Source organism: Coloeus monedula, assembly GCF_965178545.1.
Source record: "Coloeus monedula genome assembly, chromosome: 1".
Lineage (NCBI taxonomy): Eukaryota > Metazoa > Chordata > Aves > Passeriformes > Corvidae > Coloeus > Coloeus monedula.
In genome coordinates this window covers 86,896,949-86,912,918 of record NC_138781.1, presented here as the reverse complement: position 1 = coordinate 86,912,918, position 15,970 = coordinate 86,896,949, and the positions used below count along the sequence as shown (strand labels likewise).

At 37.8% G+C, this 15,970-nt stretch overlaps 1 protein-coding gene across 1 annotated transcript in view; it reads left to right on the top strand.

The window, feature by feature from the left end:
- Positions 1 to 15,970, top strand: part of ADCY2 (adenylate cyclase 2) — a 211,455-nt gene that overhangs the window by 104,198 nt on the left and 91,287 nt on the right. The window contains exon 4 of the mRNA XM_082285044.1: positions 629 to 778. Coding sequence (XP_082141170.1) covers positions 629 to 778 — 150 coding nt within the window. The remainder of the gene's footprint in view (positions 1 to 628; positions 779 to 15,970) is intronic.

The following is a 15,970-nucleotide window of genomic DNA, read 5'->3' as shown; positions in this document are numbered from 1 at the left end:
GCAGTTGTTTTGGTTATAGTGAAAAGTATATTCTAGCAGACAGCTGTCAAATCTTGCTCCTTAGACACTGCTTATCGTCACCAAGGTTACTATTTATAGCTGACTGATGGATAGCAGTGAATCAGGCTGAGGTAAAATGCAGGTCAGGCTTTTCTTGTGTGTAGGTGAAACTTTTCGGCCCTTACTCATATGGCACTGCAATAGAAAATGCTGCCAAAAGAGCACAGCAATAACATGGCTTCCAGCATTGCTGTTAGGAACCATAGCTATTGCTTTACATCAGTAGGTGATGATCCCACCTAATTGGTACTCAGCAGTGAGGTCTAACATGAGCTGAAATTCCTTTTGCAGAAAATGTGTACCTCATTGAGTAGGCAAACATGTTGCTCATTTTCATTCCTGTTTAATCCTGAATTAAAACAGTATCCAGCCTAACTGATTCTATGATTCTATTATTGCTTGGGTTGTTGCCACTAGTTTTAAAGGGTTTTTGAAAGGTTAACCTTTGCTAGAAAACAAACAAAAGCAAAATATCTAACTGCAGCAATCTTCCTTTGCAAGCTAGGATTAATATCTGTTAATATATTTACGTAAATTCCCTGACACTTGTTTTTTTTAATCCCCCTAGATACTGGCCAATGTAATAATTTTTATCTGCGGGAACTTGGCAGGAGCGTACCACAAACACCTCATGGAACTCGCGCTGCAGCAGACGTATCAGGACACATGCAACTGCATCAAATCCCGTATCAAGTTAGAATTTGAGAAGAGGCAACAGGTAAAGTAACACCCATGTCTGGGGCTGTTTTTCTGTTTTCACACTGTCCCCCTATTCGTCACTATGTAATTCAGCTTGTTAATGGAAAAGCACTTATTGAATTACTTAATGAAAGATGCAAAGTCTTTTGAATTGGTTGTGCACAGATTCCATCTGAATACAGGAAAGTGTTTTAGTTATTTCTGTTGTCAAATTATGTTTTTTCTCACTTGTTCTGTGAAAATATTTATGATAAAGAAAGTTAAAAATGCTGTGTAGATTCTGTTTGCACGCTGCCTCTTTTGTTGTCCTCATGGAATAAGCAGTGAGATGTACACACATGCTTTTGGAAATCTTCAGTTATTCATGCCCAAGATCAATGCTGAAAATCTCTGCAAGAAGATATTACTGCATTGTTTTTGAAAAACATTTGAATCCAAAATACTGATGAATCACGTGATATAGTTCTAGAGGTCAGGTTTGTTAAGAGGAGCTAGGGGAATTGCATAATGATACTATCTGTCATTTATTGCAGCAGTTGAATAAAAGAATTCTCTGATTGCTTTATATAGTTCTTTTTCTCTTTGCAAATTCTGTACAGATCCTATCATCCTGACAGATAGGTGCTTCATTTAAGAGAATTTGAAATACAAATCAGTTCACCAAGTAGTAAAGAAGATAGGTTCATTTGGTTTTGAAGGTCACCAAGACTCGAACTTCTATGAACTGTAAAGAATCAGAAAATGGAATCTTCACTGGCAGGTGTCTGTTGTCACTAAAAGTGCTGCTGTGCATCTCATGTGTCCCAGCTGACCTTAATTGTTATGTCTGTCTCACAAGTGCCTTTAGACATTTTAAATTAATGTTTTCAAGATCCATCACCAACACTTCTTTCTTAAAAAATGCAAATGGAAAGTCCACACCAGGGCTTTAACAGGTTGTTTGTTCAGAGGGTTATCCTTGTTCTGCTGGGCACTTTGGTTACACACTGGCTGAAGTTGCTACAAAACATTTCAAGTAATCTTAAGGAGAAAAGTTTACAGTAAGAGCAAGTTTTGATGATTAGATGCAAAATTTGTATAAGGTACTGCTGCAGGAGAGGTTTGTAAGAGCAGTCATTTATGTTTGCACCTCTGCCTCCAAAGCTGTGTGCAGGGAATGGGTGGACTTTGTAACTGAGCACAATTGTAAGGGCCCAGGTTTCTACTATTGGTTGCTTTTTTTCCTCCCAGCATAGGAAATGCATTGTCTATCTGCAGGAAGAAGGGGGGTTGTGCTACTGGACACTGAATTCAAAGGAGTAAGGATGCTTCGTGTAAGAAGGCCGTACTTACCGCAGATATGGTTCTAGCCAATGTTTTCTGCAAATGTGTATTATTTTGCTAAAGGTTACTACTTTCTATGGAAAGACATAAATAAGTAGCTTTGGTGTACTGAAGGTCTTGCAGAAAGGATTGACAACCTGACAGTGAAGAGAAGCAAAACTACCAGGAATTCTGTGACAGATACTGTCTCTTTGGGGTTTATAGTACTTGCGTTTCAAATATGCTGTAGCCTAGCAAGATGGAAAGACGCAAAACCATCTTTCACTGATAAATGTTGTTGTTCTTATAGAATAATCAAGGAAACTGTACATAATTTGTTATGTATATTTAAGTGTGTGTTGTCATGTTTGTGTTTTGATAGGAATAAATCTGTCAAATTAGTTAAGACATCTACACAGCTCTAAGTAGTGTATTGCAGGGCTGGATTAGAAACAGACTGGTCAATGTCTTATTGAACAAAAGTCAAACATTCTGTGGAAATCAGTGATCTTTTTGACCTCCACTGAGCTCAAAAAGAGCTCATTAGATTTTCAGATCTTCTTCTATAGATTTCTTTGATCTTTATCCCCTCAACCCCTTAATGTATGCCCCTTACCTCCTGTCAAGGTTTTTCCAACCAAAAAATGAGGACGTGTACCTCCATATTATCACACTTAGGGACATTAGATATTTAAATGTGAAAAGGTAAAATGAAGATTCATTTAATAAGGTAGGTGTTTTTTTTTTCCCCAGGATTAACACACTTCCTTGTTTGCAGACATTAGTTCAGAAGTGGATGTACTTTAGTCTGTCCTTTAAGACTGCTTGTTTTGCCAAGAAGATACAGAAGATCATCCACATTGTTAGTACTTAGGAAGCAAGTTGATCATATTGGTGACTAGTTTTAGAGAACTGGGATACAATGAAACAGTAGGAGCATGGTGCATTTTAAAAAGCATTTTTTTTGATCAAAGCCTTTATTAGCCTGTAAAAGGTTGTAGCATGACCCTTGATTCTACATCTCTGTAACAGGGAAAAAATTTAATTTAGTTTAATTTACTTTGCATAAGCTACTTTCGTACAAGTGCAGAGCATAGGATGGGCTTCTAAATGATTAGGGCTCCAGGTCAAATTTGCATATATTTCCAGATCATGGACATCATGTCTTTTATAATTGTTTTTGAAAGATGTACAATTTATGTTTCAAATTATTCTGTGAATTTCCTATTATATTATTTGAGAGTAGGCTCATACAAATGTAGACAACCATTGTTTTTCGGTTACTGGGGGTTTTTTTTGTGTGTCTTTGAATAGCCTTTTTGAAAACACCATTTTGATACATCAGTAGATAAGTATATTGCAATACCACTCAACAATTACACCAAAGAACTCAAGAGAAACACCATAATTCGTTGTTTTTAAGTGAGATCAACACACATTAGAATCTGGTGAAATAGGGGGGTGTGTGTATATACTGGGGTACAAGTTGGACATACTGTACCCACACCACTGTGTATTTCTTCTGTTTCTTCACAGCAAAGGCTGGATGGTCCCAAAGGGACGGGAAGCTGCGGGTGGTGACACCTCCCAGCAGGGCAGGGGCCATGTTTGAACTTGTGTGGTAAAAAGCAGTATTTTCAAAGCCCACTTTGGTGTTTCTCACACATCTTTTATTTCTTTTCAGTGTTTATGAAAGAGAAATGTGAAATTATTCTGACCTCTTTTGAATTTGCAGTCTTATTTCAAGATATGTATTTAAAATAGCCTCTCATAGTGTTATTTGTCTCCCTGATAAAAGTCTGGCTGACAGTTTGTAGGGGTAATGAATGACTCACTAGTGCTGAGTGCAAGATCTTAATGCTGACAGCAGTATAATTGCTCTTCTCTCTCTCTTCTGGGGCTTTACATCGTGAGACACAGGAATATACACTGAGAGGTTCTTACAACACCGCGGGGAGGTGTTCGTAAGGTGTTGGTGTTCAGTGGGTTCTCTGAAATGCTGTCTTTGAGAAGGAGGCAGTATAATGATGGTTTTAGAAACCATCTACTCGGGTAGCAGATGAAAATGAATGAGGTTTCAAATCATTGAGTGGGATTTTAACTTTTTCACTGAAACATGGTGAAACAATACCATTAAAGGAACTGAAATATTTCAAAATTGTTTTAAAATTAATCTAAAACAGAGAAGCCTCATACATTTATGAGGTTTAAGGCTTTTAGTAAAGAATGGAAACATTGAAATACATTATTTGGAACTAATATATAAAATGTGGATCCCTGAAAGTTTAATAAATGCTTTTTAAAAGGTAAGCTACTAACATTTTCATGAATATGGAATAGGTTTTTGAAGAGCTTCCTCATTTTCCTTTTGCTTGTAGCTTCAAGGCTAGTAAATGGGAAAAACAAAGACTAGTGTTGGTCTTTTAAATTTTAGAATCCATTTTTTACTTCAGCAATGTTTGTGCATATACACGTGTGTACACGGGCTTGACACTGGAGACTCCAGATCTGTAAGTACATAGATCTATAGGATCTAGAAGTGACCAATCACCACTGGTAACTTGAAGAAATACAGACCTGGACCTGGACACAAGTGCTTTTAGGGGGAACAAAGAACAAGAGCATAGACTTGCAGATCAGCAAATAAATAGCAAGGTATAAAGATACCAGATATCTGTTACCAGGTATCTAGAAAGTACTGCAAAGAGATCCTAGGCTGAGGAAGAAGTAACCATCAGTATCAACATCACCATCATACTCCTGCTCACAAAGGACTTCAGATGCTGATGACTTGCTGAAAGTCTCTCACCACTACTGCCAGGCTGAAACCCATCCACATTAGGACACACAGGAACAGTTAAAGCACGAGCCTTTTACCAGAAAAAGGGTTGTAAACTAAGAAGTGTATGCATCACAATTTAAACCATATTATTACTACTAAGACTTTGCTTTGTTAATATAGAAGTATTTCTTTTTTTATTTGGTGTTATTTTCTTTATTTTTCTCTAATAATTAGAGCAAGAGTAATACTGATTATTAGATTAGACTGTTAAGATTTGTGAAGGTATGCTAGAAAGAAATGTAAACTAACAGTAAATTCTTAGCTTTATATGTGTGTGTGTGTGTGTGTACATTATCAGGTTTGTTTCCTTTTAGTCCATAAACAAGATTTTGATTATTATGCTTGATGTGTCCCTCTGGATCCTGAAGTGCATAATACCAATGTTATTCAAGCAGAAAGCAGGGGTTTCACAGCAAGATGTCTCAAGTTCATCAGGAAGACATAAATACTGGCAGTTTGAACCCTCTTCCTCCTCAATTTTATTCCACTCAAAACTATACACTGCTGTCCCCCAGCCCTATGACCCCAGAGGGATTGTTTGTCCCACCTGGGTGCTCCCAGAGCAAAGCCAATTCAGAGAAGCAACAGGCATGTGTCCACCAGGCAACTGCTGCCACATCTGAAAATCAGACCCAAGGCAAGCTCAGAGAAGTCTGGAGACCCGGTGTTGAATACAGAGCCTGTGATGTCGTGGTAAAATTGTATTTTCTGGGCTACAGAAGCCTGGAGCAACTTCATCTACTTTTGGAGTTAGCCCTGTTTGAAGCAAGATACTGGACTATGGATCTCAGGAGGTTACTTCCAATCTGAATTTTTCAGTGAGTCTCTGGTTTTCTTTAATGTCTTTCCTAGAACAGAGTGCTATGACATACAGAAATACTGTGATTTAAGATAGAAATAAATGAAAAGGTAAATATCACTTTGAATCATATCCTATACTGGCAAATGAATGTTTTTTGAATCAATAAAAAATCCTGTTGGGTGCTACTGAATTTTTTCTAAGTTTCTCATACTGACTGCTTACAGAAATGTAATGCCAGGAATAGTGCAGCTATATTTGCTCCTATTTATTGATGAGACTAATAGTAATTTTGCCAGAGGAATATATGTTTGTTAAGAAAAGCTGAGTTATTTGAAAATCAAATAGATACCCATTGTCACTTCATTATGTTCAGATTTTCCAGTCACTGAAGAATTTGAAATAGACTAAATAGTCATGATGATACTACAATAAGAAGAGCCTGCAATTAATTATCCCCCAAGGCTCAATATTTAGTAAGAATATGAAACTTTTGATTTCAAGTTTTATGTCACGACCAAGACCCGTAGATCAAAAAGTTGTAACAAAGGTAGGGTTAGAAGGTACAGAGGCTTCACACATGCCTGGCTGACCAGAGCTTTTGTAAGGTAGAAAAGATACTCAGTTCCTTGCCTGCAAAAGGATCATGTACTACATTAGCAACCTGCATCTTGATTATACCCCTGGAGTTATTCTTTCATAATACTTCACTACTTAAAGAGTTGCTTAGGAGCTTCTGCCCTGTAGAGGTGGAGCAGTGAGGAGAGTGATTGGCAGGTTTTCAGTTTACCACTCTGGAAAACTCCAGAGGTCCAACAAGTGTGGGATACTTCCCTTTCAGTGCTTTTTCAGGGATCTGGGAAATGACCTTCAAATTTATAGCAAAACATTATTAATGGATGACCACTTTTCCTAACCATTATTTTCCCAGTTCTTCTCTGCTAAATTGTTTGTAGGAGCTATGAGAGACTCCTTATGTAGAAATAAGGCTTTGTCATGTTCTGAAATTATATAAAATGTGCCTTTCAGCCCAGGGAATGTATATTTCACTCTTAGAGGGAGAGATGCCAATATTGGAAGTCTAGTTACCTACATGAAGACACTCATATTGTCCACAATTCTGAAATTAATGGCTTAGCAAATGCCTTGTGCAAGTATCTACTGCAGAGATCAATAGAGACACTGCAGTTCTTGCATGTAATCTTTTTCCTACCTCAGGACTTCATTGTGAGAAAAGGTCATTTACCATTTTGCAGTGAAGTAGATGAGATTTCAGCTGCTTCTGTGTGTGTTGATCTGCAGTAATTTATTACATCTAACATAATCAGATAAACTGATGAGTCATGCTGCTTTGTTTTATAAGGAAAAGGTATAGTTTAAGCAGATACTAATTACCACATTTTCATAGATATCCTGATAATTTGGATGAAACACATAGCTGGCAGGCAAATGTTAATTTTGGTCATGGCACCTGAAATTTTGTCAGCCACATTACAAAAGCTAAAATTATTAGCTGAAAAATCATTCTTTTTAGAAAGAGAATGTCTTTTGACAGCAAGTCCAAAGTTTTCAATTGTTACTTATTCCCATAATTAATTGCCTCATTCTTAAATTGACATTTTATTTCCAGATAAAAGTTATTTATGTCCAACTAGATCTCTTTTTCCTTACTAACCTTGCTATGTCTTTTTCAACTCTCCACATTAAACATTATTCTCTACAGATAGGGAGTACAGGATATTGTGCCTAGAGAAACTACACGTAGATCACACACATTTTGATAATCCAGAGGCCTTTTCCAGTCTTCTTTTTGTTTTTTAACATGCAGAATTGCTCAGTCATGTCATAAATATTCTTATAATATTGTAGATAACTTAAACATCTTAAAGGATTCTCTGAGGAATGTTCCAGGCATTTATTCATTTGTGTGACCTTTTCATGGTTTCTTGGATCATTTTTATAACAAGTATATCTGAACACACTGTTGTCAATTATGTTCATGTAAGGAGATAAAGATCCATAAAAAAGTCTTTTTATGAGTCTCTGGGTCACATTGACTTTGTTAGCAGCAGCAGCATGCTGGGAGATCCTGCTCACTGGGTTAAGTACCATGAGCTGTCTATTCTTTCCAGAATTACTGCTTTCCAACCTACCTGCTTCCATGTTGTAAATATATGTTTTCATTATGAATTCATTTTCTTTAGGTGTTTTAAATAACTTCTGTGTTGCTGCTCACCAAAAGTTATGTATTCTTCTAACATCATTAATAATCATATCAATTCTAAATATCTTCTTTATATCACTCCTAATACATTTTGTTCTTTAGGTGATTGCCCACATGAACATTTACACTGCCAGTGCACATACACTAAAGCTAGGGACATCTGAACCCTATGTGCCACTGTGTTCTTTCCCCTTGCTTTACTCTGCTCAGGTTATAATGGAAAGGTGTGGTCACTGTCTTTAAGGTCTTCTCAGCAGTCTGGCTAAATTGGGACTTCTCTGGACATTCATATCCTTGTCCATGGCCTAGCTAGATACTACTTCCAACTCTTTTCAGATTGTAAATCAGTTACCTTTCTCTTTTTGTAATACTCTCTTTCTTTTCTCTTCCCTCCAAACCCTTACTTCCCTTTAGCAATTTCCTGGATATGAAAGGCTTCCTTCTGTAGGAAACACCATTAGGAAAAAAATACAACTCTGCTAAATATACTACTCCCAGGTGCTTTCAACCAAAAGTGAAACCTACCAAGTGGTAGGTGTCAAGTACGAGCCCCCTCTGCTACCTTCTAGGAGCTCAACTGATTGTGTACAAGACCAACTTGCTTCTAAGAGCTGCTGTGAAAGGTTTAAGAACTTAGAGTACGGTCTCCTCGCTCCTTCCCTTAGGAGCTGATTTTTCCTGAGGCTGTAACCCTTGGTCCCACCTGAGTTGTGTTGCAGCTGCACTGCAGTCATGTCAGTGCCATCTAACTTGTCAGTCTGGACCCTGACCCACAGATTTGACTTTTTGAAGAAAAACCCTTTCCTTCCATTTGGAGTTGTCATTGGATTAATCCATTTGTGTTCCAAGATGGTGTTAGGACAATGAATCTATTCCTGTAGGTCACCAGGCTTCTCTTCAGGCAATCCCATTTCCCTTACAGGTATTGGTAAGAATCGTACACGTGGATGCTTAATGAAATGAGAAAGAAAAACTACTTAAAAATTAGCAGAGGTTCTGTGAACTGTGTTGCCCTCAAAGGTGCTCACAGCCTGTGTGCCTTGCTGACTCTTAGAGCCATGTTTCATGTTCTATTATATTTTGGTTTTCTTTTAAATCAAAGATCTCTCAGATTGAGAGGAGTGTGAGTTTATAGGGAGTGGAAGGGGAAGTGATATGTGCATGGTGATACTCCTCGAGCCAAAAGGTGCACATCCAACCTCGGATGCCTGGACATACACACACCTACAGCATGGTTGTGTACAACAGCTCTCAGCGTGTAGGGACATTGAGGCAAGTAGGTTTTTTGTTAAAAGCATTGCATTTATTTGTTCTTCCAGATTATCAAGTAGCTTTCTGGAAACCTGTGATGTCTCAGGCTTGCTACACAAAATACTCAACATAAAAATATGTTTCTCAGTAAATTGCATGTAGAAATCTGCCAGGAAGTTCAATTGCAAGCCATTCAATCTGTGCTACTGTGCTAATTCTTAAACCAGAATGTTGTATAACACTAAATCATATGTTTGTATAAATCTAAATTATCACATGTACACTCATTATCGTTGACAAATGTCCTCTTGTTAAAAAAAAAAAAGCCTGGTTGCCGCATTAAAGGAAACAAACCGAAGAATTACAGCTGGATTGGTTCTTGAGGTAGTTCTGGTGGAAATGAAGCTTTGTACATTATTATAGGTGAAAGTAAGTGTGACATCTTGATGAAAATTTAACTTTTTTAAAATGCAGTAGTGATGACAGTAAACACCTTCCCTGAACTTCCTCTCCCTGTATTACCTTATTTGACTGAAACCTGGCACTTGCTTTCTAAATCCTTACCAGAGCCACTAATGAATTCTTTCCGGCCTCCTCCTCCAGTTTTAATGTGTTTTCAGATGGCAGAGATTCAAAAAGAATTAAAGGAAAAAGAGAAGTGAGAGAGAATGCAAAAGTCCACAGGCTTAACTACTTAAAACTTCTACATTCATCTCTTCTATGTGTACTGAAACGCATTTTGTGAACTTAATTTGTTCCTCTAACTGAAATGCTCAAAGAATTTTCATGAGCAGAAGTGCAAGTGTAGAGTAAACCCTACTAGATCCGTTTTCAAAATACAATTTATAGAAGGCTTTATTCCTACTTCAGGATGGTTTTTTGTACAGTGTAGAAAAAAAAGACTCAAATATGAAGAGATTACTTCATCTTTCTCCCTGCTTGGTGGTGGGACCCAGAATACTTGAAACATCCTCAGCAGGTGTCTGTCTTAACTGTCCCTACAAAATCTGGAGCTTCTATACCCTTCCTAGATAACATGTTCCATTCTGCCTTTATCTTTGGGGAATATTTTCCCTTTTGCCCAACTTAATAAGCCACAATTCAATCTAGGCCTGTGAATTGCATTGGATATAAATCAAGTTGATTCCTTTCCTCTTTATTAGAACCTTACATGCACCTGAAGGCTATTGTCCCCTCTCAGTTATCGCTAAAACAATAAAGTGCTAAAGTAAGGCAAACAAGCCCAGTTTCCTCCACTGAGGCTTGTAGGACATGTTTTCTTGGCCTCTGATACTTTGTGTTGTCTAACTTTCTCCAGCTGGTCCAGATGATTTTTTGTAATGTTGAATACTTTGGCTGTGTTATGTTTCTTTTTAAGTACAATTTGACATTTCAGAGGACCTTGGAATATAATGTGCTCTTGTTCCTTTCACCTTTGCATTTCTGAGTTTGTTTAAAAATCAATTTACTGGAGGTCACACAGAATCCATAACTAAATCAGTTCCATTGTCTACCAGTGCCAGACTGGAACTGTCTCCACAGTTTCACTGCTCTTTGACCACTCCATTTTAGTAGGTTTCCTGCTTTTAGACTGTAGTTACATAAGCCACCATGCACTTAATTGAAATAGAGAAGTGATTTTTGCTTATTTGCTGTAACCAAAATCTAATATAAATATGTAGTATTCATCTTTTTCCTTCTAAGGTGAGAAAAATAAAATTGCCTCAGTGCTTTGAACAACTACGATTTGAAATGGTTTCATATTTTAAATATTATTAATACAACTCAGCTGTCTGTGTAGGATATTAAACTGACCTAAGGAAAAAACCAAAATAGCTGCAGCACTGATGCATTTTAGTCAATTACTGGGAAGTCTTCATGATCCCTCAAATCTTGTACCCTGGAATTGCAAGAAAATATGTTCTCCCAGCCTTTTTGTAACTTTAGATTCCTCCCTCTTAACACTATGTAGTGTTTTCTTTTTGCAGCTGGTTGTATTTGAAGGCTCTTTCATGGTCTTACTCTGTTGACTGTGTTAGAGTCTTCAGCTTTCAGCTATCATGCATTTGGGGTTGCTCTGTATTTAATAAAGTGACTATTGTCTTTCTCCTGTACTGTTATTTATATCCAGTGCACTGGATTTTCTATTTCACACTAAGTAATTAAATCTTATGGAGAAAGAATTGCAGCTGACTTTTTCCAAGTTCATCACTTTGAGTACCCCAAACCACACTGTAAATAACTTCATCGAGGAGCATTTCTTTTCCTGTCATTTGCATTTGTGCATCCTTAGTGTTTCTCAGATGTTCTTGTTAAAATGATCTCAAAAAGAATTTTATACTCTCAAATATCATTCCATTTCATTCTTTCATGCCTCTCTCTGCCAGTAAATAGGTGTCTTCTTCCATGCTTCCTTTCATCTCTTGGGACAGATCTTACATCCCTCATGTATATCTCTTCTTTCAAAGTACATTATTTTCCTGTACAATCTTTCATGGAGACCTTTTGCCCTATGAAAACTAGGACTGGTTTACTCTTTGAAAAAATAATAGTTTGACTCCTACTACTGTATTTATTTTGTGTGATTAATCAGACTAGTGCTTTTTAATATTTGTGACTATCTGATATGCTGGTCCCGTTCAAACTGTATTCAGCATCCTTACCCCCACTTCCCATTTTTTAGATGGCCATTCAATAAAAAACCTCAAAAATCCTAAATGACCTGCCTGCTACTCATCCCTAGATAGTCTGCATAAAGGAGGATATCTATTTTGAAAACACTAAAATGTAAAAGATAAAGTCCCAGCTACTAAATATTCTCAACCTCTCCTTGAGTATGAGGAACTGCTCATGAAACACGAGATAGAGGAGACATGAGAGTGTCTTTGCCTGTGGCAAATTTAACAACAGCAGGAGGTTCCAGTCACGTGGGTATGGGCTGAGTAAACATTATGGGCCACGGTGTGCTGTGGGTCATGCTACAGCAGACATAAGGTTAACAGGGGCGAATTTTTAAGCTAAGTTCCTTCTCAGTTCTTTAAGCTAATCACAGAAGTCCTGTAAGTAAGCCTTGATTTATTCCTGAACATTGTCTGTGAGCATCTCTGCATGGTTAAAACAGGGGGAAGAAAACCAACACAAAAGTATACGCCTATGAAAAAGTGCAGTAGATAATCTTGGGCATATGCTTCCCCAGTGATCTATCTGAGTGCAAGAAAATGTGTGGCCCAGTTACTTAATGAACCAGAATTGATGTTGCATTTAACCAATTTTGATATCCACAAGTCCCGTGGCACACTTTTTCAACTCAACTGCATAAGGTGTGAAAAATAATTTCCTTTTGGTAGTTTTAGTTATTGACTGCATCATTTTATTTCATGACTGCTTAAGTCAGATAGTCTTAAGCTCAGATTACAGTGTGCCTGTTTTAAAGTTTCTTCTTCGTTGCTACTTTCATTGGATTTTTCATGTTCAGTAGTTACCAGATTTCTCATTATAGGTCATCAAATGTGACTACTCAAGCAGTAAGACAGTACTAAATTTGTGTAGCCTTTTTTAATTTTCTGCTTGTAGCAGATAATGGAAAATTACTGTATTGATGACTTTACACAGGATAATAAATTTTCAGGCTCTAATGGTGCCTAACAATCCCAAACTTTTTTCCAACACTGAATAGGAAGTTTCCTGTAGTATTTAGAGAAAAGTGTAATATTGAGGTGGTTTAGCCATATCCCACAGCCAAACATCTACCTAGCTACTCACTCACTACCCCCCAGCCCCAGCAGGAAAGGGGGAGAAAATAGGGGGAAAACAAACAGGAATGGGAAAGCTTGTAAGCTTGTAGATCCAGACAGGGGAATAATTTACCATTTACCACTGTGGGAAAAACAGACTTAATCTCCTGAAAATAACATAGTTTGGGCTAATTAGAAGCAAAAGAGACATAAAAAAGCCACATCTTTCCTCTCACCTTTCCCAATTTCACTCTTTCATTCTCAGCTCCCCTACCCTGTTGAAGCACCATGGAGGGGAATAAAGGGTGGTCAGTACCTAGGAGTTCTCTCTGCTGCTGCTGTTTCCTCCTCATGGTTTTCCTCTGCTCCAGTGTGGGCACTCCACAGGCTGCAATTTCATCAGGCATGTCCATCTGGTCTGGCATTGCTCTCCATGGGCTGCAGGATGGATGTCTGCTCCAGAACAGAGCTTTTCCTCCTCTGCTGATCTTGGTGTTCCCTCTGCTTTATCTCACTCCTTTTGTTTCCTTCTCTCTCTTGTCTGGCTTCTCCCACCCTTCTTCACATGCATTTTCCTGAAGACACCACCAGCTTTGCTGGTGTTCAGTTGTATTCTGCAATGGATCTGTGGCAGAGCTACTGGCCTCTTTCCCCAGAGGCCACCTCTGCAGGTCCTCAGCTGCCAAAACCTTGCCACTCATGCCCGATGGAAACAGAGGTCGCACAGAAGGGGCGTGGGGACTGTAATAGCTGCAGGTGGGGCAGGCTGGAAGGGAGCTATTGGTGACAGCTGGTTGTACACGGTATTATGTGTCTTGTGAAGCCATGGCCTCGGTCCTCTGAGACCTTTCTTCAGCTATTGTCAGTCCCATCTTTCTCCTAGCTATTACAAGTAACTTTGTATCATCAGAAAAGAAAATGGCCCTGATAATTGTTCCTGTTCATTTTGGCACTTTGCTGTAAAACCCGTTCTACTCCAACATTAGTTTGTATCAACTTCTTTGATTCATACCTCAGAATTAATAGTTTTGCATCTTCCCAATCTCCTCTTTTTGGTAGGAATGTAAAGTTACGTAGTTTTTTATGGGTCTTTCTGCAGTACATTTCAGTCTTCTTTGGCCCTGCCAACTCTGTGTTAAACTCCTTCAGAACAAAAATCCTTAGTTTCTATTGCTCAGTGAAAGTTGTTTCTCCAGAACTTTATTTTTCATGCTTTTTAATGATTTTCTGCTCTTTATTCCTAATACTTGAAAGGAATGTCAGGTTTGGAAGGGTTTCTCCAGTTTCTCCAGTTACGTATATATGATCCTTTAGAAATGCTCTAGCCAGAGTAGATCCTGACACCTGCCTTCGTTCCTGGCTCTGAACTATACTGGCTACTGTGATCTTTCAAAGGTGGGAGCACTGAGGGAAAATAATATTGTAAATAGGTGTTGTTAAATTCGCTTTGCTTTAAAGGTCACATCTGGTTTTGTTCATGAGTCAGTCCATCACAGACACCTTTAATAATGCCCTTTACAGCATTTAAGGGAACCCTCGGGCAGCCCAGGGCTGATGATACTGCAACAACTGTGGCTGCACGTCTTTCTTTACATAATTAAGAAATAGGCCTAGTGCTCACAGGGATAATGTGCAGCTGTAACACTCTCCATACCGACAACACTCTTTAAAAGCACAGTTACAGTAAAGAGGTTTCCTCCAGGTGAGTAACTCCTCATCACTGATTTTGTAGTGTAGAGATTGCTGGACAAAATCTGTCTGTGAAGAACGGAATTTTAAATTCATAATAACTCCATTTTCTCTCCATATTTACAAAAAAATATGCACCAGTATTCTTTCTGCATTTTAAGTTATTCTTCCAGGTTATTTTAAAATACATCCTTGCACAGACACCACACAGTAAGAAGGAACATTTGTTTTCTGGTACCATAAGGGGACAAATATGTTCAGCTTGTTAGAGGAGTTATAAAAATAGAAGATGGGAGTTAGTGTGCCTGGGGCTTTTATTGTGACATGCAAATACTTTGCAAATATGTCCAAGGATGTCTGAGGTTTTTATTGTTATAAAAAGACAATATAATCAAAATCACAAGCTTTTAGTTTTCTTTTTATACCATCTTTTTAAGTTAAACCTTCTTTTTATACGTAATCTTTTGTTACTCTATTAATATATACCATTCTAATGAGAGTTGATTGCTTATCTTGTGTGTGTCCTCTGATAAAGTTGCTCTCCACTTTCCTTATTTTGTGTAAACTGTAGGACTCAATTTTCTTTCCCCTATGCATTTTCTGTAGTTCTTGTAAATTAATGTGTGCATCTTCAATGAGTTTGAGGAACAAACAGTATGTCACAACCCAGCTTAGGATCAGTAGCATGTGAATAACATATTGCTCTTAGCTGAAACCCCATTGATTTTTGCATATAAAATGCAATTAAATATTATTGTTGTTGTTCTGTTTTTGTTCAAACTCTGTGCAAGGATTCTTAATTATGCCAACAGACTATGATTAAAAAGCTGTGTAATGCTATAAATAGATGTACTATAACTTACTCACATAAATCACTGCTCCACAGTTTCTTCCTAATTTTTTCCATTCAGTTAAAATTTTCATCTAGCCAGTAAAAGACAGAAGAACGTTGTTGCATAGCATAGAATACATTAGCATTTTAAAGATATGACTGTCTGAAGGTGAATTGGTTGACAAGTATGAGGAGTATGAATGATGATGCACTGAAAAGGAGGTGGCAGAACCGTAGTATAATATGCCTGTAATGCAAACGTGGATGCAGTAGGTGATTCTCAGGAAACTCTGATGACAGTTAAGTAGAACCACGCATATTTGGGATGCCTTAAAATGCAGACCCATGTAAAATCTGCAAAATTTCTGCTATACTGTCTGGGACATACTATAAAAAAAAGAATCAAGTCAGCTTGATGCTTGTGGAGATTTTGCTAAAAAAAGTGTATGTTGTACGAATATGTGTAGGAAAACAACTGTCCATTTTGAGAAAGAGAGAGACTTTTCTACATTATGATGAAAACGTAGAAGCCATGTGA